Raw genomic sequence first — 27,344 nt, 5'->3', positions numbered from 1 at the left:
AGCAGAAGATCACTGTAGTGTTAGTTACAGTTTTCTGTTGTTCTGTGACTTGTGGAAATGACGTCCTCGGGTCCTTAGTTGTTGTCTCATGTGGTACAGACTAGACACGTGTTTGCTAGAGCTGTATTTGGACACTGGGGTCGTTGGAGTGGCACTCAATTTGTTGTTACTTTCTCAGGTTTAACAGACTGCGCTTTCTCCAAGGTTTTCAGTATATCTTCTTTCTGTGTTTTCCTCCCTATTGGTCTCCATTTATCCACCTTTCTTCAACTCCCAACACCATGTCTTTTTTGCCTCTGCCTCTAACCTGCTTAGTTCATCTCTTAAACCTGGAGTTTTATCTCACTGTCTCCCCCAGTTTCTCTCACCATTTGTCTTTCCTTTTTTCTCTTCAGCCTCTTTCTCAAATCCCCTGTTTCTCAGAGCATAAACATCAGAGCGTTAGCCAGCGGCCCTTCTCCCACAGTTTCCATACTGACTCATCTGTGTTGACTAAGTCTAAATCACACTTACCACTGCGACGCTGCGCTCGACAATCTTGCCCCAAAGTTGTGCTCTCCTCATTTCTCGTTTTGTCATGTTTTCTCATCTCTCATCCGTCTTAGGAGAGCTATGTATACAGTAAGGAGCTGGCCAGCAGTCGGCTGTGGGAAGTAGGCCAGAAAGGTCCGAGGATTTGAGGGAGAGTTGGTAAAGCTTTCTATAATTAGTCAGTTTACGGCGAAGCAGCACTATTTACAGTCACTTTATAAATGTACTCATGCTGCTCAGAGGTCAGATGAGGATTCTTACTATAATAACTGGAGCCAGAGAGTTTTTCTGATTGTAAAGGACACTTCCTGGGATTGTTTTTGGAGAAATGTAATCCTTATCCTTAAAAAATGGGATAACAAATCCAAGTCTCTTCCCTACACCAATTCTTAAATGTAGTGTACAGTGTACAGGAGTTTTGGAGGAAATTCAGCTTTGGCTCAGTTAATTTCACAGAAAAATCCAAGCACCTTTTGAGCTTTTGCCTGACCTATTTTTGAGAACAAAATGCCCCATTTCTGTCATCAGCTATGCCACCTATTATGCCTCTCCTGCCCGGTGACAAAGTATCTCAGCAAAACCTGCTAACTGCAGCCTATTTGAGCGAGGGCTGGAGTTACACCCTCACATAACGGATGGCTCTGTGTCACTGCTGTATTATAGAGTTGTTAAAGCCCTCTGAGGCTTCAGAGTCACATCCAGCACCGGGCTTAGCCGGACACAACACGCCTTCCAATCACAAGCCAGGGAGAGGAGCTAGAGAGGAGAGGTTGAGGAAGACGGAACAGATCAAGAAGAGTGATTTCGACACTGAGGGGTGGATGTGGAGATGGAGAGGGGGGAGCTCATCTGTAACCGAACTGTTTCCCCCTTTCATCTCTCTGCTACACAGAAACCACTCCATGTCCATACACACCCCCTCCACTCACCATACTTGCACACACACAAGCATGCATCCACCATTGCACCTTCAAAGGCTACAGGCCCTGTTTGGAAGCAGTATCAAAGCGCTGCACTCGCCACACGTAGTTTTTAATTAACTACATAATAGCACTGTGTGTGTCTAATACTGTGTTGCCGAAGTGGCTGGGCACTTAATTGCTTATGAGTCAATCAGTATGGTGCCCTTCTGTCTGTACTTATAACTGTCTGTCCCTTGATTTCAGATCTTTGAGAGCGATGCTGGAGGTCAATCGTACGCCCTACCTCCCCGGAGCACCGAGGTGAGTCATAGCATTCAGTAACTTTTACGGTATGTGGATCTTTGATATATCTTTTAAAAACTCCACTGCCATCTGTCACATCCATCCTGTGGTACCATTTTATGTGCCTATTTGTCCATTTCAGCGTGAAGTAGCTGTGGCAGAAACAGGTCTACTGTTACTTTGACCTCTGCTGTCTTTCATGGCTCTGATAGTGGGCTGTGTAAAGATATTTTTACACATGGTGTGTGTGTTTGAGGGGGTCACAATGTATGTGTTACTTGTCTGGGATCAAAGCAGCGATTCCTTTCATCTTGATCTGCAGGTGTCTGAAAAGATAAATAGACAGCGTATCTATCTTTTCCCCCCCAGCGGTAGAACTGTGTTAAAGTCCGGTGTGGACAGGGCTCCAAATCACAGCATAATTGAGTTAATGGAGAGTGTTGAGTTGAAGCGTAGACCAGAAGCACTGATTGAAGGTGTGAGTGTATGGGTTTATGGTAAAAGTGTTGAATGACTGCAACTTTCACAGATTATTAGGTGGTTACATGAAGTGTGAAATATCACTGTAAGCTTCAGCTCCAAACCTCGCTGTCCTCATGCTGCCACATCTTTGTCCTCTTGGGCAGGCTTTTTCATTTTCTACTTCAGCACGTGGACAGTAGGGGGTGCTTATGGTTAATGAGACTGCCTTTTAAATTCTGCTTTATTTCAAGTTGAGTCTCATTCTTGTAGTTTTGTCCATCAATTCTGTTCAGTTGATAATGTTATACTCACTAAAGTAATTGCTGAGATTTAGAAATACAACCCAGGTTGCAGTAAATCAGAATTATACTTTCAAGGAATAGGTTGATATTTTGGGAACCATTTTATCTACTTTCTTGTTTAGTTAAATGAGAAGATTGATATCACTCTTATCTGTTAAATATAAAGTTACAGCCAGCAGCCAGTTAGCTTAGCTTAGCATGAAGACTAAAATCATGTGAAAACTAGCCTTGTTCTGTCTAACATATCAAACTCTGCACACCAGCACCTTTAATTAATGCGCTACATCTTTATTCCGTTCCCTAAATGGAGGATGATTTTGGCTGCTGACAATGCTCTGAAGTGTCTTTTTAGCTAGTAATTAAATACCTCATCTGCATCTGAGCCTGTGTTCTGTCCTCAATGTGGAAAGGAAGGAAGAACATATGCATGTCTTTACAAGTGTCCATGAGATAATGTTTTATAAATTCAGTATGTTTTATAATTATACATTTTAGAAATATAATGTTTGTCCCTTAAAATAAAATTAAATCAAAGTCTTCCTGGATGAACAGATGGAGTTGGGCACTGACAGATGAGCATAATGGACTTTCAGATGGGTGCTGTGAAGATCACTGTTACACAGGATGCAATGAATCACAATTTGAATCTCTGGTGAATGTGATGAGTGTTAAAACTGCCCCTATTAAGGGCCATGTAATGGACTGAGAACAGGAAGTGGTTTGGTGAAACAATAATGGCCTTCATTGGGTCGACGCTTTAATGTTTCTTAAAATGCGGCTCAGTATTTCGGTATTTCCTAGATTTGGACGTGGGTGTGGAAAACAGCTCATCACTAGAGGAGTCTTCAGTAATGATTTTGAGGAAGACTCCTCAGGGCGGGACACATCTGTATTGATTTTTCTCTACACATACAGGTCTTCATCTCTATCTTGATAACTTTGCGCTTGTTGTCCGGCTTAGCTGTCAAATCCCTTTAATTGCGCTAATAAACAATCATCTTCCACTAATCCTTTGAAGTGAATTCAAGAGAAGGCTGTGTTTGTACATGTGTGCCGAGCTTCGCTGTAGTTGCATGGCTTGTGTGTACTCGTATAGCGTTCGACTGTCAAAGTGTGTTTGCGCGGGTGCTTCCTGTCCTTTCCACACCACACTAACCAACCAGCTGTTTAGACAGGCTGTGGGATGTGCTGTCACTGTCTAGCTGCAGGCTGTGACTGTTGCATATAGCAGAGAGAGGTAAATATAAATATGGGATGAACCTGTCAGTAGTATGGAGGCTGCCTTGGGCACCATAGAGGTTAAAACCGAGTTCACATTGACTGGCATAGTTTTGCTCTCCTAGTGCTCCATCCGCCCACTCTGTCTGTGTATACAAATATATATATATTATATATGTATAAATGTGTACAATTGCCTGCTTCTGTTGAGTAAATTCATGATCAGGGTTATGGAAATATGGTTAAGGGTTAAAAATCATGTTAAGCTCCCTTTCCTTTCACGTTTCCCCTCTCTGGGCATAAAAATCCCACCTTTTTTTCTTCAATTTTACTGGTTGGCGAGACCGATCACATCACTCTTGTCCATGACATACTGATCCCTCTCTCCACACTTCCGCTTATGTATGTAGTGTGGCTGGTCAATATTGTCACCTCGTGTGTGTTAGTGTGTGGAAAATTGTGTCACAGTGGTGGAAAGAGGAACCTCGGGTGGAGCTTTGAGTAATACCCTTTTAATAGATATAATAGAAGGAAATTGGCTGAAATTGGCTTCAACTGCTCTTCTGTTTCTTCTTCATGGTCACCATATCTATTTCAGGCAGTACTGTGGCGCCTAGTTGCTAAGTGGAACAGAAAGGGTGTATTTGCTCAGTGGCTAGTAAACTGTCCGTTACTCCACATTTCATCTTTAGAAACTCCAGGGTGGAGGATGGCTTGCTTGGAAATAATTTCCACACTTGTTGAGGAAAGACTGAAGTATTGGTTTGAATTATTTGGCTGCATGCAAACGTAAATAGAGTACACGCTCTCACCACACAGAGCACTTGTTGAAGTGGGCACGTGCCTGGACAGAACTCCTGGCAGTCGTTCATGGAACGTTAACCGGGCAACCGTCAGCCCATTACAACCCTCTCTGACCATGAATGAGTGTACAGTGTTAGTCAGCCACTGGTCACGTCAGTGTAGGCAACAGAATCTTAGTTTTCCGGTCACGCCATGTTGCTGGGACACAAATGGGCCAGTTATGCAACCAGACGCCATGACGGCTTGTGTGTTTTCATCCTGTGTTTGTAAGCATGACCTCACATCCCTGGAGGGGTGGGCAGAGGTGGGTATTGAAGTGGCACCTTATGTTCCTCTACCCCAACATGTTAGGAAAACACTTAAATAAGAACATTGGTGGCCTTTAAATTGGCACTGATTACTTTGACTGAAGCAGACCATTCAAGGGGACATTTATATGGAAAATTAGGCAAATGTATGTCTGCCTGTGTTTATGTGAGCAACTCTGTGAACGCTACGTGTGTGTGTGTGTGTGTGTGCGCATAGCTAAGTGATACTCTGAATCAGAGGTCTTAGCTTGTCTCTTTAGGCTGTTTGTCTGGCAGGGAAAAAGGTCTTTTTCCCCCTTGAGGTGATGCATCAAAAGCAAGCAGCCAGCTTCTGAAACAGACACAAAAACCCATGCGCATCAGACAGAAAGCCTCAGAGACACACACTCACACACACACCACTCTCCATTTTTATGATTCCATAATGCATTTAAAACATCGCTGTATACCCAGACCTATTCACTTATGCAATTATCCCTCTCGGTCCCATGTCTCAGTTTAACCGAGAGGTCATAATGTCTATTTCAGAAGTGCTGAATCACTGACTTCTTCAACCTTTGAGTTTCAGTATATTTGGTGTGATTGAGGGCCTTAATAATTGCGGTCTTGGGCTATACTGTAGCGTCTCCCACAGCCTCTCAGCACAGCAGTGGTGCTTTTCCCTCCAGAGACACAGAGTCGCAACCAAAACCCCCAAATGACTGCCTGTGAGGCAGAGCAGAGGGCTAAACCCCCGCCTTAATACCCAGTTTAAACCTCACTGTTATTGCCACCAACAAATAATTCCCTTAAAATGGCTGATCTGAAGGTTTGACTGATTTTGAAATAAATTGTCCCTGTATATCACTTGGGTCAAAATTACTCTTGTGGCTTTGCAAGTCAAATAAGTGGTGGAGAACTGTGCCGATATCATCTGGACGTCTAGACCGGCTGGTCGACCCTTGCCAATCGTCTTGTGTACATGGTCATTACGACGACTATTATGTGGAGCAACTACAGTCTGTGTTGTCAAATGAATTTCTGAAAGGCTAATTGTATGACATCTTTGATCCGCTGTTTGAGCCACAGCCAAGCATTTAGACTAATGGAACTGTATTGATTTGTGTGCTGTTACTCAAAGTCTCCCACTCTCTCTCCCTCCCTCTCTCTCTCTGTTTACCCTCTTCTTCCCCTTTTCTGTTCCCCCTTCATTTAATGCTGCTCGCCTCCTACCTTTTAATCATACTTTACCCCCCGCCCCCCCCCTTCTTACCCTCTATTCCTCTCCCACAGAGGCTGGACATGCTGACAAGTATCTACTCCATGTCGCCCCCTGAGGGCGGTGTGTGGGACAGCATGAGTGGTGCCACAGATGTGCTGACGTGTGTCTACATGCCAGACGGTGTGGCAGTCCAAGTTCCCCTCAGAAGAGACCACACAGTGGCAGATCTTCTCTCTGCAGCCTGCAAGGTTGGGTTGGCGGCCAGTTGCAGAGAAATGATGACACGTCACCACAACAAAAAACAGAACAAACTACACAAAAGCAGCAATGTCATTTGGATATAGTTGTCCAGTAACGTTTTTACATAATCCTGCCATTCCACTTAATGGTGCGGATGTGTATTTTTCTGATTACAAAATGAATGTTCTAGAAATGTTCAGCTATGTCAGGTGTGGTCATGTTAATGCATTGTTGAAGCATCTATAACTGCAGATCCGGTTGTATGATGCTCCCAAGAGCTTGAAATAACACACTTGTTCATCCAATGTCTGACTTCACACTCTACTAAGAATGACTGCAGATAGATGGACACACACTTACACCGTTGTCCCTTTGGCAAAGCTTTTTTGTTTACCGCAAAATTTCTCATCACCCAGTGTAAAGTCGGCGAATAATTTACACCTCGGCTGTACAGCAGCTGTCGGACTAAGCGTTGGTGCGTGAAATAAGTTGGGTGATTTTGTGCATGCAGGCGGCTGAACATTAAGGGACTCTTGTGTAAACAGGTGAAACAGCTGGACCCGGCCCTGCACTGCCTCCGACTGCACAGACGAGCGGGGCAGGATGTGGAGGTTCGATATGTGGCTCCTGGGGAGCTCCTCCGTGATGTGGTGAGGAGGGCAAAATCACACATACATACACAGTGCACTTCATTATCTGCTCTTTATTTAATGTGTATTGATTTGTTTGATATCACCCTGTAGGTCAATGATCAGCTGGAGGTGGTTCCAGTTAATGTGTTTACGATGCACATGAGCAGGCCGAGGGGCAGTGGTGACTTTGGTGAGTTGGTCACATATGTGGACTGATTTAGGTCTAGTTACACTCTGTAATTTTATCTACACCTCATCATCCTATGATCCTTCTGTTGACCTAACTGTCTTTGTTGCTTTCTTTGTTTTTCTTCCTCCTACCAGGTTTTGCAGTAACAGGACACATAGACACCCAGAGAAACAGCAGGATTTTTGTCAGTGAAGTGCTTCCTGATGGACTGGCATTCAATGAAGGTGCCTTCCCGCTTAAGAAATAATCCTGAAACCATCGATGGCAGTATGGCATGTGTGTGACTTTTCCCACCTCTTTTCTGAAACGTGCTTGTCCTGTGTTCCCAGGTCTGCTTCCGGGCGATGAGATCCTGGTGCTGAACGGCCAGTGTGTGTCGGGCCTGGACCTAGCGCTGATCCAGACACTTTTTGCTGAACAAACCCTGCACCTGAGCCTGAGGCGGGCCGGACCACTGCCGCCAACCGTGGCTTCCGACCACCTGGCCCCGCCTCTCAAACAGGACCAGGAGGTTCGCAGCAAGCACCACCGAGCCAAGTCCTCCTCAGGTGCTAAGATCCAAATGACATTAAACCATATAAAAACATGTATAGATCTAATCATTAGTAGGAATGTATTTGTACTCAGAGGCTATAGATTTTTTCTTAGTGGAAACCCTTAATAATAAAATTGAAAATGAAGTTGATTTTGATACACTTTAGTTTCAGTTTGTTAGCCCCCCCCCTTGTCTGTGACAGATGGTGAGAGAGAGAAAAAGAGACACACAGATAGAGAGAGAAATTTTAACTGCTGCGAAATGCTTGGCACACCCATCAGGGTAGCGCTTTCCCAGATTTGTGTGTGTGTGTGTGTGTGTGTATGTGTGTATTTATATGTGTGGTGGATGGATGGATGGATGGATGGATGGATGGATGGATAGATAGATAGATAATATGAATGCACCACTAACAGTTTTCTCTGTAAGCAAGCTGTGTCTTTCTACCACCGAACAGCCTGGATCTGCCATAGCTCAAAGTTAAAGTCCAGTTTGCAGATCAGCCCCGATCAGTTTTATAAAGAACTATATCTACGTAGGTTTGGCTTTGTGATGTCGTTTTGGTCTGTACTTTTTTAAGGAAGTGGTATTCATGTCAACAAAAAAGTTACTCAATGTGACGTTGCTCACATTAGCAGCATAAACTGAGAATTTTGGCAGTTTTCTCACCTAAACCGCAAAATTACCACTACACTTCCGTTCTTGTTAAGATCTCGTTCAGATCACTACTTCCTCAAAAGAGACTTTTCACTGTCAACAGAAGAAAAGCAGTAGAAAAAAGCTCTGCATGAAGTTTCACAGCTCGGTGTATTCTCGGGAAGAGGAAAAGCTACGAGGGGCTTTTGACCGGAGAGGGCTCATTAGTATCCTGTCAGCTCGGTTTAATCTCACTGCAGACGCGAGGTGTCAGAACTGAACACTAAGGTCATCCATGTCGCCGGACAAACACAGCTGATACCCAGCTGGTAGAGACACATTTGTTTGTTTAAGCCTCTCGCCACAGGTAACGGCAATTCAGCTCAACTTAAGGAAATGATGTGTGGTAACGTCAAGATTTTTTTGTAAAACATTGATATGGTCTTAGATTAGATCAGATTATAACCTCAATTGCAAACCACCGTTCTGGAAAGTTGTCTTGGTTTTATCAGGGAATTTCCATTACAGGACATCAGGCACAAAAATTTTCAAACTTCATCACTTGAAAATGGTGTTGCAGGTTACTGCTAGGCACTGGGGGATGTTTTAAGTGCTTAGTGTTTTTTTAGTAAAAACTAGGAAATTTTACCAAAACATTACGACTGACATTGTCCTTCAAAATATCCACAACATTTGATGCCTCTTTAATGACTTTTCTCAGTATTTCAAGAAAAAAAGCTGTCCAAACAAACAGTGAGACCAGAGAAATGTTGAGTATCATTTAAATGAAAGTCATTCATTAGTGTTTTCTCCACTACAGCCATAATTGAACACAAAGGGATTAATGACTTGAAGGTCTCATTACTGTAAGTGGAGTGATCAAAGTGCCTGCAGTTTTCTTCTCTGTCTCTAGAGGGCATATGATCCCAGGCAGGCTGATAAGGAGGCAGGGAGGTAAATGGCGCGGGGAATTAACACTTGCCTGACTTTCTTTATGGCATTCCTAGAAGGAAGCTGTCTGTCATGTCAATTCATTCAGCCTGATGCAAACGTTCGAGGCCAGACATGATGAATCAGATGACTAGATTTCCGTTGTAACTCTGCTCTGTCGGTCTGACATTTGGTTGACAATGATTGTCAGCTTAAGAAAGAGGAGTTGAGCTCCACAGGAGGTCCAGAAGTTTTTCTTTTGTTTCCTGCTGTCACATTGGCCTGCCTCCCAGGCTATCACCAGTAATAAAGTATTTTCATGTGCCAGCTGATAGTGTGTCCTCTCGACCTTGAATTTGAGGAGAAGCAGCCAAAATCTGTTAAAATGTTTTCAAAACACTCAATTAATACTATCATATCATCCTGTCAGGACAGTTCATATGGTAATAGACATTTCATTAGGGTGGACTTTCAGGAAAACCAGCAAACTATTTCTTCAAGGAGTTTTTTTAGTCAAACAAGAAAAGAGATAATACCGTCTTTAATTAGGGTTGCCAAATGAGTTTTATTTTCTTTTTTCGGGGGTAACTGAATGCCATTGCCATTTTTAGACTCGAGACATTTTTAAGTTCTGTGTAACTGGTAGACGCCCATGATGGTTTGAGTCTATAACCAGACAGCATTGTTTGTGTTTTATGGTTGGTAGAAGGATGTGCTTCAGCAAAAAACACTTCAGTGCAGATGCAGTGACACACACAGAGTGACTAGACCTAATGTTAAAAACTGTCCCCTGTCTCTCTCTCTCCCCAGATGTGTGTGCTGCAGCTGATGGCAATGAGTCCCTGTGTATAGGACTGGAGAATGGTCACTCCCACTGTGCACACAGGCCTGTTCAGCACAGCAAGGTAGGAGGGGCCCGAGTGTGAGTGTATATATTCTTAAAGAAAGTATTTCAATTGTCTCGTAGACATCCACATACGGTACCTCTCTCTCTCCTCCCAGGTTTGTTTGTGTGAATAAAAGTGTGCACAGTGAGTGTGTTTGTGCCCACTCACAGTGGCAGCTGCGGGGCTGTCAGAAACCAGACTGGCACCAATCCGCAGCATTACCATAATTAGGATACTCCATCATAGCCACCGGTATAAACACAGCTTATTGCTGTCATGCAGACTGAGAGGAGAGGCTGTGTCACACTCCCACTGCCTCCTACACACGCACACACACACACACACACATATATATATACATGCACATGAAGACATATGCCCGAGGGCAAAGCTAGATCTCTCATAAGAAGCCGTAGTCTAATATCCCCACCTTCACTCAAACATAAATATCTGTCGTTATATTAACAGCTGCAGATGTTTATTTAGTGAATATATTGAAGACATCTTCTTGCTTGTGAGATATTCCTGGTGCTTGTCTCTTGGCTTTGTCTTAAACATGATATAGGTATCCTGCCGTTAATACAACTCTTGAATTCCCTCTCAAATCAGTATTAGAGAAACATCTCTTCTATAAATATCCCAAATGGTTGTCCCAAGGGATTTATGGCAGATTGCATGCCTATTTCTGTCCCGTCTGTTGTTGAATATCCGGTCAGGTTTTTGATATGTAAACCAACTTTATTGAAGTCATTAAACTAAGCATGAGCATGTCCTGTTGGGAATTACGTCTCAGCGCTGTGGTAATGTAATGCGGAAGAGTGTGTGTATGCTTGTGTTTAACGAGAGCAGTAATGAGTGTGTGTGGTCATCACGAAAAGCCATGTGTTAATGATGTAGACATGGCTGGAAGCCCGAGAGCGGATGTGTGTGCGTTCATGCATATCTGCCATCTCTTGCATCATTCAGCTAATATTTTGTGTCCTTTTAAGGCATGTAGTTGTTAACAACGATGTGAGTGCATGTTTGGCACACTTTTACCAACCTGCTCATTATGTAATATGGGTTAAATGAAAAAGGGAATAGGCAGTCATGTTGCTGCTCATTGAAAGTAAATCCAGGCCAAATATCCAGAAAGCATCACTAATTGCTGTGGCTGCCATGGCTTTATTGTAATTGGCTGTGTCAGAAGATGCCATTCAGTATTTGACCCCAGGTCAGCCAGTAGGTGGATTAGAGAGGACAACTTGCCCTCATCTCCTCTCTCCATTCTGACTCTATTCGTCTTCTCTTTTTTTTTGCCCGGCGACATGAGTCAGTCCCACTGCGCTGGGATCTGCACTGCAGCACTGCTGCTGATGCTCAGCTCCCTGCCGTTTGTCTTTTACTGAGGAATGAATGGAAGATAGGTGTGTGTGTGTGTGTGTGTGGGTGGGAGGGAGGAAGGTTTATGAATGTCTGTGCTTATGTCATTGCATGCGTGCACATTTGAGGCACAAAAGGGAAAAAGATCCCTGCCTCCATCAGGAAGAATCAGCCACTGTGAAGGAGATGAAATTTTAAAAAATAGGGTGGGATATTGGTGCTGGTAAATCAGATTTCTGCTTTCACGAAGAGCGGAATTTAATCACTGCATCTGAGGCGGGGAGAAGAAATCCAGTCACCGGGTAGAAAATCAGCTGTGTATCAGCATTTAGATGCACACATGCGTGCGTTCCGAAAGTCAATAGAGATGGATGGAAAGGAAGGACTAATTTCAAGCCTCTTGTCACACCTTGTAATCGGCCGCTAGACTGACTACTTTTGATTAATTGGTCCGTTGCATTCCAATTTGTGCTTATGACACAAGAGAGATTTGGATATGTGTGTGTTTTTTGAGGTGAAGTGCTTACTAGGCACAGTTAAAAATGTTGTTTACCATCGGGATACTGATTTTGATGCCAGTGAGTTACTTAATGATACACTTGGCTATAGAGCGCCATGGCAGTTGGTTTAACGCAGTGATGTGGTACCATTATGAGCTCGACCAATAGATTGCAGAAGATAACTGAATTTGTCCGGACTATCTCCCACGAGGCGTCCGCAGATTGAATTGATTTGACATGCACTGCAGTGTTGTAGTGAAGTAAAGCGGTCGGAAGAATGCGTATAGGCGAAACCAGAATGGCTGCATCCATTTTGTTAATGTCTCACCTAATTTCCACTAGTTTAGCAACTGAAAGGCTGGAGTAGAGGCTTGATGGGGGTTTGTTGGCGGGCAGGTTAACACATTCTCAAGCACACATGTGAACACACACAGATCTTTAACAAATCGATCCAAATAGACAGATGGACGGACGTGGGAAGTAATCTGGCGTGGTCGGGTTTTACCATATGGGACCAGCCCACTTTACGGAACTCCCACGCATGTATCCATGCACATGAACTTACCAGGATATATTGAAGGTCCATATCACTAAAAACTCATCCATTGTTTTAATGTAGGGCTGAAACAATTAGTGGATTGCTGAATAGAAAATCATGATGATCTGATCATTGAATAATTGTGTAAGTCATTTTTTAAAACAAAAATGCCCAAATTTCACTGTTTCCAACTTCTGGTTTTCTTAGACTGCTACGATAGTAAACTAAAACATTTTGAGATTTGGATTGTTTGAAAATGTTAACATGGGATTAAGGGAATTGGTTAATAAAAAAAGAGACTGCATGATTCCATCTAAGTCATTTTTTTCTTGCCTAAAAATTTCAACATTTTAATGGTTTCAGCTTTTTAAATGCAAATCAAATAGCATTTTCTGGTTTTTAGGTCTTGCATAGTAGCATCTGACTGAGAAATTGAGACATTGTCTCCAGATTAATGAATAATGAAAATAACAAGTAGTTCTAGTCCTAGTTTCATCTGTTTTTTGCATTTATGTGAAATATATGTGTATATATTTATTATATAATAGCAGCCATATGTTTTACACATTGTAAAGTGGCCAGTCGTGTCTTGCATTAAAGCAAAGGTTAAACAGCGGACAGACATATTAAGCCTCTTTGCTTTTGTCCAGACTAGACGTTTCAGTAAGAGCATTTAGATGGACTTAGGAAGAAAGCTATGATGTCAGTATAGAGATATTTGGCTTGATTGACTTGATTCAACTAGTGATGTTATTATGCTTCTCCCCTGAATTATAAGATGACATAAACATTAGCAGACTTCAACATTTGTGTTGTTTCTTACCTCTTGCTCTTTTTGTCTGTTCTCAATCTTTTGAATCATTTTTTTTTTACTCGTCTCTGTGGATGAGAGAAGTCTGAGAGGTGTTTTAACAATGTGTGACTAACAGAAAGTTGAATAATTCTGTTTCGATTCTCCTCTCTTATAATGGGCCCTAGACTTCAAAAAGATATGGTAGATGCCTGCGGATATTAGGTTGTATCGTCTTCTTCAAACACGATCCCATCTTCCTTAGAGCTACAACCATCCCCTTCCCAAATTTTAGAGAATCTACTTCACCCCGACTGCTGTGTGTGACTGTCTGTGGATGGGAGATGGGGGGGTAATTTAGAGAGGTGTGTGTGTGCGTTATGACTAAGCCCATCAGCCGCCATCTGGCCATGAGTAGGCTAATAATCTGGGCTTACTGCTGTCAGTGCAGTTAATGCTAGCCTGCTCTTGTCAGTCCACTCCACTGAAAACAAGTTGGGAAAGACATAGCTCGAGATAAAAACTTAAAAGGAAGAAGCGACAAAGGCACCAACAGGGACCCAGATCCAACATGACCCAGATCTGGCTGGAATGACCACACCAGGGGTGCCTGGCGCAGCCATGACAGTAACCATACCAATTACAGCCCCAACGGTAAATGATGAAGATCCTCGGCCATGCCTCTACCTCACCACCTTAATCGAGCTCTTTTTGCCGGACCAATCGCCTGCCCAGGCCCTGTGCTCCCTCCTGGCCATGTGCTGGTTCTGGCGTTCTGGCTCCGAGGCCAAGGAGAAGGACCTGTTCCTGGGCTCTGTGCTGCTCAGTCTAGGACGGTTCCTCAAAGACAAGCTGGCCTGCCTGGTTCAGGACATGGCTGCCTGCCTGTCCTGCCACAGAGACGTCAAAGGAGACAAACAGCCGGTAACTATGCGCTGATGTGCTCCTTGCTCTTGGGAGGTTTTAAGTCGGGTAGCTGATACTATGAGTCTTCACACTAGAGCTGCAAACTTTCACACAACTCCCACACCCTTCTGTGTGTATTTGCTGAAAATATCTCCGCGCTTGCAAGTCTAGACTAGTTTTACAGTCAGAGAATTCAAATGCCTTTGATTTGCATTTTATTAGCATTTTATTTACAGCCTGCATATAAAGTATCATGTACAGTGTACATTAATTACTTGCTACATTTTTAGCTATGCCAGTGGCATGGCTCTAGGGATGGCATATCTCAAAAACTATGGGATGAATTGCTATGTAATTTGTGGTAGGTAGGTAGATTTATTTTGTCACAATACAACAGGTTACAGAGTGAAATTGAGTATGTAACTCCCTTCTGCTACGTAGCAGACAATATACATTAATATAGAAGCAATTATAAAAATGGTAAACAGAAATAAACTTTATCCAGTGGAGCAGTGCTGAGGATGAATTTGAGTTTAAGTCTGATAGCTTGGGGGGAAAGCTGCTCTTCAGTCTGGTTGATGCGGCAGCAGAAACTTCTATATCTCTTACAGATCTTCGTCTATATTTCTGCAGATACCCATGGTATGTAGTGCTATCGTCAATCAGGAATTAATTCTGATTTGTCCAATATTTAGGTTTTTGACCAAGTACGTGCAAAACTAGGGACTTTCCCAACAGCCTCAGCTGTACTATTGCTAGCTACCAAATCTTAGCATGCTAACACGCTAAACTAAGATTGTGAAGATGGTAAACTTCATCTGCCAAACATCAGCATCATTTTTTAGTATTGTCATTGTGAGCATGCTGACTTTAGGATTTAGAAATAGTGTCATATACAGAGCTGCTAGCGGGGCAGTGGACTTTGTCGTCATGCTTTCTACCCAGTTTGTCCCAGCAAGCGCCCTCTACTCAACCCTATTCTGGTGATCTTTAATTGAACTGTTCACTTGTAAGATTTATAGTGTAGGCAGATGGGAGCAGGTCAAAAGGTCATGGTGTTACCTTTTGCTCTGTCTCTCCTGCCTTTATTGCTACCCATGATGTTATCTCAGCAGTATGGGCTCTATTAGAATTAATTGTATTGGTTTGACTAGCAGTTAGTCTCTATTGGCTTGTATTCTCTCTCAAATGGTCACCTTGTGTGCCTGGTAGGTCTATTATCTGTCAGTATCATGCCATCTTTGGCAGTTGTATGGTGTGGATGGTCCAGGGTGCTGGGGTTGCTTCTTAATCAACCAGATAGAGCATTTTCCAGGTCAGGAAGGGGAAAGGGGGCACCACAGGGATTTCCATTAGTTATTCCACCGACTTGTTTGTCATCAACGTTGGCAACAAGCATTTCCACTTAACTTTTCATTTAGTTTTCAGCATCTTGGTGGAGTAAGAATAGTGTATAGTGTTGGCATTACTTTGCCTTTGTACTAGCAGTCTTGCAGTGGAGTGGATCTGAATAGCCTAGGGGACTCAGTAGAATGGGTGCTTTAATCTGGAGCTGGCTTCATTATTAAAACACACTCCTCTCCCAAAGTCCTCCGAGACTTGGCGGAATAATATTTGTTTAGGGTGAATAATAAAAGGCGTAAATGGGCTTGAGTGGAGCGCGACGGTACCAGCCCTCCCTCTCATCTTCCTCTCTCCTCCCCTCTACTCTGTTTGATTTATGAGCATGCGTCTTCTTTTATTGAGCTTTGAAAAGAAGATGGCATCGTGGCACTATAGCCCGCTAACATGGCAAATGAATCACTGGACTGCCTACCGGCCAACGGGGGCCTCCTTCCTCTCTCCCTTAGTGTCATGACAAGGCTGTTTCCTGTGAGGGATGGGTAAAGCCAGCCCCAGGGGCACGCCTGTATTTCATCCTCTCTTCCTCTCCCTCCCCACTTTTGTTTGCTTTTTTCAAATAAGATGGGCCCTCTCCGCTGGTAGAGCATTTCTCCTTTGATTTGATCTGTACATAATGACTCCATTGGAGCGTTAAAGGGAGACTGAGACCGTGTTTTAGTGTTTATCTCTGCAACTGCCTAGTTTAACAGAGCTGGGCTGTGTATTGTTATGTGTGTTTACACCCATCAGTTTGGAATATGACACACACTACACTGAATAATATTTTGTGTTTGCATGTGGCAAATACGGGGGATGAAAACCAGCATGGTACTGGAAGTGCATGTGATAACAGCCAACAGTAAGGATCATGAGCATGGAGGCGTCAGTATGCCTCAAAGAAAGTGCGTATTTCACTACCATTCTCTCTTTCCTCCTGTTTCCTGTCAATTATCTACTGTATCTCCAATAAAGACATAAAATGCCCCCAAAAATACTAAATATGAAATTCCCTACTGTCAGCTCCTAGAGTTTTGGAGGGGAATTAGAAGAACAGTAGAAGGAACCTTGACATGCACCTTGACACTGCATTGTCTTCTTATTAGATATAAAACAAGAAAGAAACCATTCTCCTGTCCGCCGAATCCCTTTAATTATTGTCTTCCCGCACAGTGAATGAGCTTGTAAAATTTGGTTATGATCAAGCCAGTTTGGAAATGGACAGAGCTTTCATCCTTTTATTTATGCCACATGAAAGTAACCTGAGCATTGAGCAATACATGTTGCGCTTTATTCGTATGCGAGGCCATAGTTAACATTCCTGCTCTGCTACCCCCACCGGCTCAGAGCCTCCCAGTTTTGAGTCAGCCATTCCACTGTGTGTGGAGGTAACAAGCCAGAACAGTCTGCATTGTACTGCTGCTATTGAGAGACTGGACACTGATACAGCCCCCAGCCTCTCAATTCAGCTCTCTGGAAATTACACCGAGGTCACATGGAGCCGAAAAGGAGGGGAAGAACCAGAGGAAGAGGAAGGAGGAATGGGGATATCTGGAGGCAAATGGACAGAGGGAAGTAGGATTGATGGCAGGATGTGAAAGCAGAGATCTAGGAAGACCAGTGCTGATGGAAAGAGACGGACAGTGAGATAGGAATTAGTTGCCAGGGGAAGAGATCCCCTCTGTTTGTTCAAGCCAAGTGGCCACACCGTCCACTACTGATAGATATGCAAAACAAGCCGGCAGCAAGCACTTTTTCTCTGACTACGCTCACAGAACAGCAGGACTCGGGATCAATGGCTCGATCCCCATCAAAGCCCACTCCGCCTTAGAGGCATAGGAGTACTCAAGACTGAGGCTTCTGACCTGGGCCTAGCAGGGAGACAAGCAGCAGTGGACACTGTAGAGAAAGCAGGGAAGGAAGAGGAGGGTGAGAAAAAGTTGACGAGGGGAGAAGATAGAGATCTCAAGCCAGCTAATCAGTTTGGCCAAGTTGTATAACCACACACCATTGCCGGAGCCGTCATGCCAGCATCCAGGGGAGGAAGGCTGCGTCGGAAGGGCTGCTCGCTGGCCCGAAGGACCCAGCGGCAGGCCACAGCAGCATGGAGGCTGCTCTACAGACTGCTCTTCATGGTGAGCAGAGGATTGGGAGAGCAAGTGAATATTTAGAGTTTAAAACTGTTTATATTGTAATATTTGATGCAGTTTTAATGTAGGGTCCTCATTAAAAGAGACGAAAGTCATGAGCACTCTGCTGTATTTTTGAGTATCACTGCTCCTGAAAGTGAGTGGGTACAATAAAGGCTTTTTGGATTAATATTGATATAGATGTGGTTTAATTTCAGTGAGGAGAAGGCTGCCACATAGGTTTAGCATGTGTCATGGGAATTTCTTTTGCCAGTTTGGAATGAAAATGTGACTGGATTTATAAAATTGAATTCCACTTGACTTAAGGGGTGCAGCATTTCTGTGTATGGCAGTTGACTAAATATGAAAAGAAAATGTTGCCGGACGCTGTCAGAAGGTGATCGAGTAGATGGAGACAAAAAACCACAATAGCCTTTCACTTTATTTTTTATTTTTTTTGCCTGCAGGTCGACAAAGACCTCTTTTCTAAATTAACTAAAGGGCACACATGGAGAGTAGAGGTAGAAACATGATCCAGAGCTGTCAGCAAGAATGCCTGAATTGGGGTACACATCACCACCGTCTTATCCACTTGTCTTTCCTGGCACTCCCGGTCTTTTCTCTCGCCTCTGCTGGCTCCCATTCTCAGCTCTTAATTGGTTATTTGGGCTAGCTGTCAGGCTGTGTTGGTGGGATTGTTGTGAGGCAATTGCAATTCCTGAGTCATGACAGTGTGTAGCAACCCCCTCCCCCCTCTTTCTTTCTGCCCACCTCTTCTTATCACACTCCAATGCAGGTGTCTGCCATTTAGTGTTGATGAAAATCATCAATTACTTTTTACTCAGAGGTAAAAGTGTGTTTCCATGTGCACATGTTCCCAAACGTCCAATCAAGCATATAGGTTCTTTTTTTCCCACAAGCTCAGTGACTCCTCAATCATCTCATTTGTGTGTGTGTGAGAGACGAACATGAGCCCATATCCTTCCAGTGTGTGGGTGTGATGAGAATTAACTCGGCACTTGAGTGGCAGTGTGTGCTACCGGGTCCACACACATGTTTCTAGAGACCCAGGCAGGCCTCACCCTTTCCTCTGGACGCTTGTAGCTGAAATAAACAGCAGATATGCGTGTTATCTGTCTCCACAAGGCTGCTCTCCCCTGTCTGGAGCTTCCAGTGAACTATTTGATGAACATGTCACTCTGATATCCTTCAACCTCTGTGTTTCCTTCAGGCAATCTCCCCCTGTCCGCCCGCCTGGCGCAATATGTATGGTTTCCCACAGTGTGTATCAGTGAATGAAGGCTGACTGGCGCTGTGTGTGGCAGTGTCATCAGTGTCTGAAGTTTATTTTGTGATCTTTAACGGGATAGTGTGTGTTGGTAGCTGTACTTACGTGGGTTATATTCTAAGGTTACTTATAAATTCCTTGAGGAGAAGTGTTTACTTTCTACATGAATGTTGACATACCTCCATCCATCCATCCATTATCTACAACGGCTTACGTTTTGCAGGGTCGCAGGGGGCTGGAGCTGATCAGCTCAGATGTTGAAGTGCATGATTGTAATATATATTATGTACTCCAACCAGAGAAAGTAGCACTTTTATACTAAATAAACCTTCAACTCAATTATAAGCATAATAGCCATTCCAGCGCCATGGCTAAAATATTGGTCTGCCCGCCACATACCTCATATATTGTTATGAAATGTTGACATTCATCTCCCCCTCAGGATGAATTACGTAAAGCAAATGACCAAATACCTGCAGAACTAATGACATCCCCATTAGCGTCCACTCTACTTTGTGTTTAGTGCTAATTGGCAAATGTTAGCATGCTAACACGCTAAACTAAAATGGTGAACATGGAAAAGCATTACACCTGCTAAACATTAGCATGTTAGAATCATCATTGTGAGCTTGTTAGCATGCTGACGTTAGCATTTAGTTCAAAGTACTGCTATGCCTGAGTATAGTCTCACTGATCTGCTCGTATGGCTGTAGACTTGTTTTGACCATCACAGTTGGAGCATCAGGTTTATTGTCAGCACAGTCGGTGTGTATGTCCATTTGCAGTATATGTGTGTGTGTTGTGCTCTCCAATCAGAACATTGGTCCCTCCACCAGTGCAGAGGGAGACATTAAGTCCCCTCATAATTACCATCCCGCATTCAAAGAGCTCTAGAGTGAAGCACTGCTGCAGGCGGTGGATCACTTGAAAGAATCTTAGCCCAGACATACATAGAGGCGTTTTCCCCTGCTCTCTGTCTTTCTTTTCTCTTTCTTTCCATCTGTCATTCTCACACAGTCTTCAGCAGGCTCTGTATTGTAGCATTCGAGGGCAGTCTCTGGAGTGACCATGCTATAATGAGCTAGCTGATGAGTCGCAGGCTTAATGGAAGGCTTGATTGTCTGTGGGCTCCCTGGGAGTGTGGGGGTGTGGGGGGTCAGGAGTGTGGGTGGTATGGATGGTAGCTCACACCAGTTTCAGAGCTGAACGACAAGCTTGCGCACACACATCTTGGGAAGTGTGTATATGTGTGCGTATTGATGCCTGCAGTGTCAGAATGAAGGCTATATCGATCCATGTGTGTTGCTGCACAGTCTTCAGCAGCGAGCTGCACTTGAATGCTTGCTCATGCGATATTTTAAATACCCACACACACACGCACACATGCGTGCGCACACACAGTTTTGCCTGGCATTTTGGCCGTCCCACTGTGCTGTGTAGCTGTGCAGCAGATTGGAACCTGCTGTTACTGGCACTTACCATCCTCTGCTGATTCTAGTGCCTGGCCACCGATTATAATGCTGGAATAAGGAGGACTGGTCATCATGCGGCCATTTTTAGCATAAAACACAGTTCACAATTGATGGCTTGCGCACTACAGTCTAGCAAAGCTTGGTGCAGTTGATGAAGTGTTGAAGTGTTGTGCTTGAGTAGCTTGTCGGATAAGAAATTAGGATAGATTCTGATAAAGTGTACATACATTAACTGTAGTGCTTAAAAAGCATATACTATACAGTGGCAACCACCGTGTAATATAAAGAGAAGGGAGAGGTTTTTCCCCTCACTGCTTCTTTTTTATGTCCCAGGGAATAGAACAGAGGGCTTGATAATGGTTCATTTTCTGCCACATTTTCTCACAGACTACAAAATCTTACCCGCCACAGGCAAGACTTCGCAGTATGGTGCCTACGGCTGATGTTAATTTGCCTACCCCAGGCAATACAGTCCAATAAAAAGTAATGTGCATTATCTGTTTAGTTGAACACCTCTGTAAATGGTATGACGCTGAGTTCTTCATGGGGTTCCGTCTATCAAAGAAGTCTAAAACGGGCTGGAGGAACTTTTAACTTTTTGTGAATGAGCAGGTATAAAATGAGATGCTTCTAACCCCCTCCCCCACTCCCTCCTATACAAACTAATACATCACCACTTGGGATCTCCTAGGATGTCAACTTTTCCGGAATCGATGTGACACAAAGCTGCATAACTGTCTGTTATGGATTTAGAAGAATAATGTAATATGATATAATGATATCTGCTGGGAGTCTTTCAGATGCACTGTAGAGTCTTTGATGCAAAGCCAATTAGCATAGAGTGCATAACTAAATCTCCATAGCACTCTTTTTATACCCAGGGGAATCACTGGCCATGTAGTGTAGAATTATATACATCATTATTGAATACAGCTATGGATCTCAAATCATTAGTGTTGAATAGTTAAATGAGGTAAGTGTGTTAGATTTTTCATTTTAATAAATCCTTGACAATATGTTTCTGTGCAGATACGTGCCTGTGTGCATGCATGCTGTGTTGTTTCTTATTATAAGTGTGATCCTCGTTTTATCCAGCTGGCTGTTATAATCCCTGAACTGCCTAACCTAAATACCCCCCCCTCTCTCTCTCTGTCGCCCCCTACAGAGCGTGGACACAGTGTGCACACTCTACCAGTCCTTCCAGGAAGGGACAGGCTCGGGCCCTGGGGGTCTGATGGACGACACCAAGGAACCCCCAGTTAGGCAGGGAGGGGGTCCCACGGGAGAGGCCACCCTACTCAGACCTTGCCCCAAGCATATGAGTGCCACCGAAAGGTTACGCAAGGTGATCCAGGAGCTGGTGGACACAGAGAAATCCTATGTGAAGGTGAGACCACAAAGCTTCGACTGCTGTCTTAAACTTGTACTTTCTAAACATTTAGAAATCTGTTGCACTGTCCTATTTTTTTACTGCTCTGTTATAAAAATTATATACTTTTTTGACTCTTGTCATTAGTGACATGTTGACATGTCTGTACGGTAAATATGAAGACGGCAGCTAAGCTTAGCTTAGCATAAAGACTGGAAATGGGGAAACAGCTAGCCTGGTTCTGCCCTGTGGTAATTAAATCTGCCTATCACAAGTGAAGTATAAAAAAATGACAAGTTCTGGTTTTATGGGGGGTTGTGCCCTGACTATTTCTTGGCCGGGAGCAGTTCAGACTACATAAATTTTTTTATTTGTACAAATTTAAAAAAGAGAGGGAAATAACGTTCCAGTTAGTGAGTCACACTGGTGCTGGTAGATCCAGCTGCTGGTTCCAACTACATATTTACTATACAGATATTAGTGATATCAATCTTCTCATCTGACTCTAAGCAAGAAAGCGAATAAGTGTGTTTCCCAAAATCCTGAACTTTTCCTTATTACTATAAGATGTTATGCTTAGGAGTGGGACATAAAAAGCTCTTCCTTCCCTCCTCCTCCTGTCTAGTTGTATTCATCTTCCTCCTGCCCAATAATTTTGCTGCTCTAATATTCTCCAAGACGACCTTTTCCTCCCTGACGCACATTAAAGAGCCGCATTCATGATCTTCTCGACTCTGCAACACTTGTCATGGCTGGCCTTTTCCCCCTTCCCCTCTTAATCTCCAAATTTTTCAAGTCAAGTCCCTTTCCCCGTGCACTCCGCTTCTTCAGCCTGACATTGGTTTATAATTGAGGGAGGAGATTGTCTTTCCAGAGTGCCTTGATGCAGGCCTGCTCGTCCCGTATCCATGCACCACTAGCGAGTGAGGCGGCTAGGGGAGGGGTCGAGGAGGAGGAAGCTCATAAATCAACCTAATGAGAATATCCCCACTGATACAAAGACAAGCTACAGCGACATTAAAGTAGTGGGGGGAGATGGAGGGAGAAGAGGGGGGAATGTGGGAGGGACACAGTTAGAGGTTATAAAGGGAGAAATGAGTAGTGATCAAGATGATGAAAGGGATTTTAAAGGACAGACAGGTTACAGAATAATGTTTACAATTGCTGTTTGATTCCTTGTCACTGACCTTCTGGATTTCTTGTGTGCAGGACCTGGCCTGTTTGTTCGAGATCTACCTGAAACCCCTGCAGAATGAAACCTTCCTCACACAGGACGAGGTAGGTGGCGAGTGTGTGGAAACACGACGAGAGCTGTAGGGTCCAGGGGCGTGTTCGTGGGGAGGTGCTGAGGCTATACAGGGCGTCGAATTCATAGAGTGTTTATTACCCAGAGGTGACACCGATGAACTCTGCTAGGCCACATCTCCCTCATTACCGCTGTGACTGGCTGGAGGACAAATTAGCATTCCTCTTACACTGACCTTCTAGCATACCACAGAGACACACCAGTAAAAGCTCGCTTAAGAGTAAACCCACCCAATAAGCACTCACCTCAGATTCACACACCACAGTATAGCTGTCCCCTGATTTTAGTGCACATTTTTCATTAAGAAAATGGGGGTTTTCTCCATTTTAAAAAAACAAAAAAACACCTTCAATTAAACTGTCATTGTGTGTTGCTGTCACAACATAAAGTAGTAGCTGCAGCATGCTAATGACCTCAGCACTGCAGTTTCCAGCCCTGTGTGCAGCGCTGATGCCAGGCGTGACCTCAAACACAGGACGTCTCTCCCAAGACACGCCAGTCGATAGGCCACTGAGCACTGGGGCAAATTAAAAGGCCATTATGGGACAATGGGACGTGTCCAGACACAAAACGGACAAGGGCACGTTAGCCCCCCGAACAGCTTTTAATGAAGGGATGTGTTGACTCTGGGTATGTGTGTCGGAGAGGGTGTATTAGACATCAGACATTTTTACGTGAAGCATAGCTTACCCGAAGTGCCTTTGTCAGAGATGGAACCATCAGAGTGGAGGTTTTATAACACTCCAGGGTGCCTGTCTGACTGACTGTTATGAATTACAAGCTATCTTGGCTCTTTTTTTTCTTGTAGCCTCATATTCCTTCACTCTCTCCCTTCTCCCCCTCCCACTCCTTTCTCCATTTTCTTCCATTTTCTTCTCATATATCACCTTCCCACAATTCCACACTACCTCTCCTTTCTTCCCCACTTTTCTATCTAATATACTCTGCCCCCTGCTCTCCTCCTCAGATGGAGAGTCTGTTTGGCAGCCTGCCAGAGATGTTGGACTTCCAGAGGGTCTTCCTTCAGACCCTGGAGGAGAGGATCGCCTCCTCGCCTGACTTCAGCACCCTGGAGACCCCCTCTCAGTTCAAGGTGAGATGCACAGACAGAGGAACATATCACACCACATTATCGATTAAATGTCCCAAGATTCAGTGCACATTCCAAGAGAGTAAGTATACAGAACAACATTATTGTCAAACCAGGTGATGTTAGCAACTATTCCGAAAGAAAGGCATGATCTTTGAGATCCTGAGGTTTATAAATAATTGAGGCGGTGTGACAGGAGCATCACCGGCTGATTTATAGGCTTGAAGGTGTGGGGTCTATTGATCGAGGCGGCGGTTCACTGGTTGGATTGTGAGTTGCTGAAAGCTTGTGTGCTCAAGAGGGTTAGGCGAGAGGGAGAGGACAGGATAGTCTCCCAAGAGAGGAGGGGGAACAGGGTGGTCCGGTCACGCCTTCACATGTTCGCACTCTTTCATCCTCTCTCTCTCTGTAGACATTTGGCTTTGTGTAGCAGCACTCTCTCTCTCCATCTGTGTGTGACACTCAGCCCCTGCCTTTGTTTTTCTGTTACACCCTCTCTGTTTACAGAAGCTGCTGTTTTCTCTTGGGGGTTCCTTCCTCTACTATGCTGACCACTTCAAGCTCTACAGCGGCTTCTGTGCCAACCACATTAAGGTCCAGAAGGTCCTGGAGAGAGGTACGAGTCAAATCAAATTTACATATTTATAAAGCACATTTAAGAACAGCCTATGTTGACCAAACGTACGACACACACCTAAACACATGAAGAAAAAATGGCGGCATAAACACACTCCTACTGGCTGAGAAGGTGCATATAATAACACTAATCCAAAGTGTCCCATGCCCCCGCTGAAGTCAGCTTCCTTGCACCTATGTTGCATCAGAGACACCTCACGGCACTCACCGTTGAAGGTTTGGCCTCCTCTCTTGGGAAACAAATCAATTATGTACGAAAGTAAATGTCCCAGAGTGGAGACATCGGATGAATGTGAGATGAGTGATTCCTCTTCAGTTTACTGTGCCCTGACACACACAGAAAATATAGTTGGGAGAAGCAAAAAACCTTTTCAATTTGTTATTTACAGTTTCTAAACATTCAAAGCTATTCCCTGTTTTACAAGCAGATGAAGTTTAAATAAATACATTATTAATACACAGACTTTGGATAACCTTGTCCACTAACGGCAGATATGGGGCCCTGACAACCTGAGAGCGCTAATAATTCCTCGCGTCTGCCCTCAGCATGTGACAGAGTAGAACTTTTAAAGTTGATTTATCCCTGCTAAGACCCCGGCCTTTCTGCTACTATTTGGGAACTCTGCCCAGTACAGAGGGAAATGTAAGATTGGCTTCTTTGCGGATATGGGTGGGGGGAGGGGCAAACCCTCCTCGTGCTGCTTAAATCTGCCCCATTACTAAAATTGCATGGGATAGTCCTCGAAGTAAGCAGCAGGATGGATATTTAATAGGATTAGGAGAAAACACGCAGAAAAGTCAGAATTACCTAGAGGAGAAAAAAGTGTGGTAAATTTGTTATCAAAGCAACACTGCTGCATGAAATTGTTTTCTGCAGTGTTAAATATTTTGAAAGATGGTTAATGGTATATTATGCAACCATCAGGATATTTCTACCCTCCTAAACCTAATCATGACCTAACCTACCCATCAAAGATCGGACCCTGCAATTGGTCTCAAATCCCTTTTTTAAATAATAATAATAATGGACATAATGTAAATATATGTGGTCAAAAATGATCCTTTTCGAAAAACATCTGAGATCTTGGCATGGTGATTACTGTAAAGTCCTACGGTCTGTGGGCAGTGCCAACTCGGCACTAAATGGCTCCAAATGCTTGACTGTGGGGAAAAAATGCCAGATTCACTCTACTTAAAGGCTTCATACAGCCTATTCTTAAACCCAAGCTTTAAGTGGTGGGGTGTACACAGTGTTATTGTTGGTGCACATAAACTAATATACGAACAACATGCAGTACAATTATAACGAGGTGATGGTTGCACAGTGCACACACTGAGTACACAGAACACCCAGCGCAGCCTGGTCATAACCAGCTGATCCAAGGACACAGAGAAGAAATCTGTGGGACCCTTTAAGTAATTATATGCCCTTCTCTGCCATCTTCATTACCCCCCCTCCCTCTCCCATCATACCAAGGGCCCCGGGTTGCCTTAGTTTCTCTGTTTATTTGTCGACTCGTTAATTGCCTGCCAATTACTCTGGGAGGTGTCTGCGCGGCTGCCTGTCTGTGGCTGGGAATGCTATAATTAATAGTTTAATGGCCCCCCTCTGTACACGTCGTGAAAGCATACTGCTCAGGGAAAATGTCATCACCTTTACAGAAGGCTCCTTCTGTATTTTACCTGCCATTTCACACTGTTGGCTTCAGTCAAATCTAAGGAGTCCCAACTTCATCATTTTCACTGTGTGGTAAATAAGACAGCTTTAGTATTAAGTAACTCATCAAGGTTCTTCTAGATTTTTTTAACTTTCACTTTTGTGAAAACGCTCTACAATTTATACTCAGAAGTGGTGTGCTGAATGTAATGGGTGCATTAGCAGATGTTTACACTTTTATACTGCAGTGGTCATGGTATGTTGAGGAGAAGCCTACACTACCCCCTGCTGGAGACAGCTTATTGCACCATGATTCTGCGCTGGCCAACGACAACTGTGTGTGTGTGTGTGTGTGTGTGTGTGTGTGTGTGTCACATCTCTCTCACTGTGTATGCATGAGGACATCAGGAAACACAAACACCAAAAACAAATATATCAAACCGCTGAAATATTTATATTAATTCAGTATGTGTGTTTGTTTTTCAGCTAAGACGGATCAGGCCTTTAAGGAATTCCTGGATGCGAGGAACCCCACCAAGCAGCACTCATCCACCCTGGAGTCCTACCTGATTAAACCAGTGCAGAGGGTACTCAAGTACCCCCTGCTGCTCAGGGAGCTGGTCTCCCTCACTGACGTTGACAGCGAGGAGCACTACCACCTCACTGGTAGGGAGACAGATACATGTGCATTTACAGACACACATGCACACTCACACACGGGGAGGATGTGCTAAAAATATAGACTATGTTCACACTTCTGCATCATGCTATCATGCATGGGAACATTAAGTGATGGATCTTGGCACACAAGAACAAGCAATTCCCCCCCCCCCCCCCCCC

At 43.9% G+C, this 27,344-nt stretch overlaps 1 protein-coding gene across 2 annotated transcripts in view; it reads left to right on the top strand.

Annotated features, from left to right (window-relative positions):
* The window catches only part of tiam2a (TIAM Rac1 associated GEF 2a), a 61,291-nt gene that overhangs the window by 28,076 nt on the left and 5,871 nt on the right, over positions 1-27,344 (top strand). For both annotated transcript variants that reach the window (XR_006827077.1, XM_046062509.1), the window contains exons 9-20: positions 1,698-1,754; positions 6,103-6,279; positions 6,817-6,921; positions 7,015-7,093; positions 7,228-7,317; positions 7,423-7,641; positions 10,005-10,099; positions 21,612-21,833; positions 23,025-23,093; positions 24,089-24,214; positions 24,719-24,827; positions 26,991-27,170. Coding sequence is in view for 1 of the 2 variants with exons in the window: in XM_046062509.1 (XP_045918465.1) it covers positions 1,698-1,754; positions 6,103-6,279; positions 6,817-6,921; positions 7,015-7,093; positions 7,228-7,317; positions 7,423-7,641; positions 10,005-10,099; positions 21,612-21,833; positions 23,025-23,093; positions 24,089-24,214; positions 24,719-24,827; positions 26,991-27,170 (1,528 nt within the window). In the remaining variant the exon portion in view is untranslated. The remainder of the gene's footprint in view (positions 1-1,697; positions 1,755-6,102; positions 6,280-6,816; positions 6,922-7,014; positions 7,094-7,227; positions 7,318-7,422; positions 7,642-10,004; positions 10,100-21,611; positions 21,834-23,024; positions 23,094-24,088; positions 24,215-24,718; positions 24,828-26,990; positions 27,171-27,344) is intronic.

Source organism: Micropterus dolomieu, linkage group LG11, assembly GCF_021292245.1.
Source record: "Micropterus dolomieu isolate WLL.071019.BEF.003 ecotype Adirondacks linkage group LG11, ASM2129224v1, whole genome shotgun sequence".
Lineage (NCBI taxonomy): Eukaryota > Metazoa > Chordata > Actinopteri > Centrarchiformes > Centrarchidae > Micropterus > Micropterus dolomieu.
This window is presented reverse-complemented; position numbering and strand designations above follow the sequence as displayed.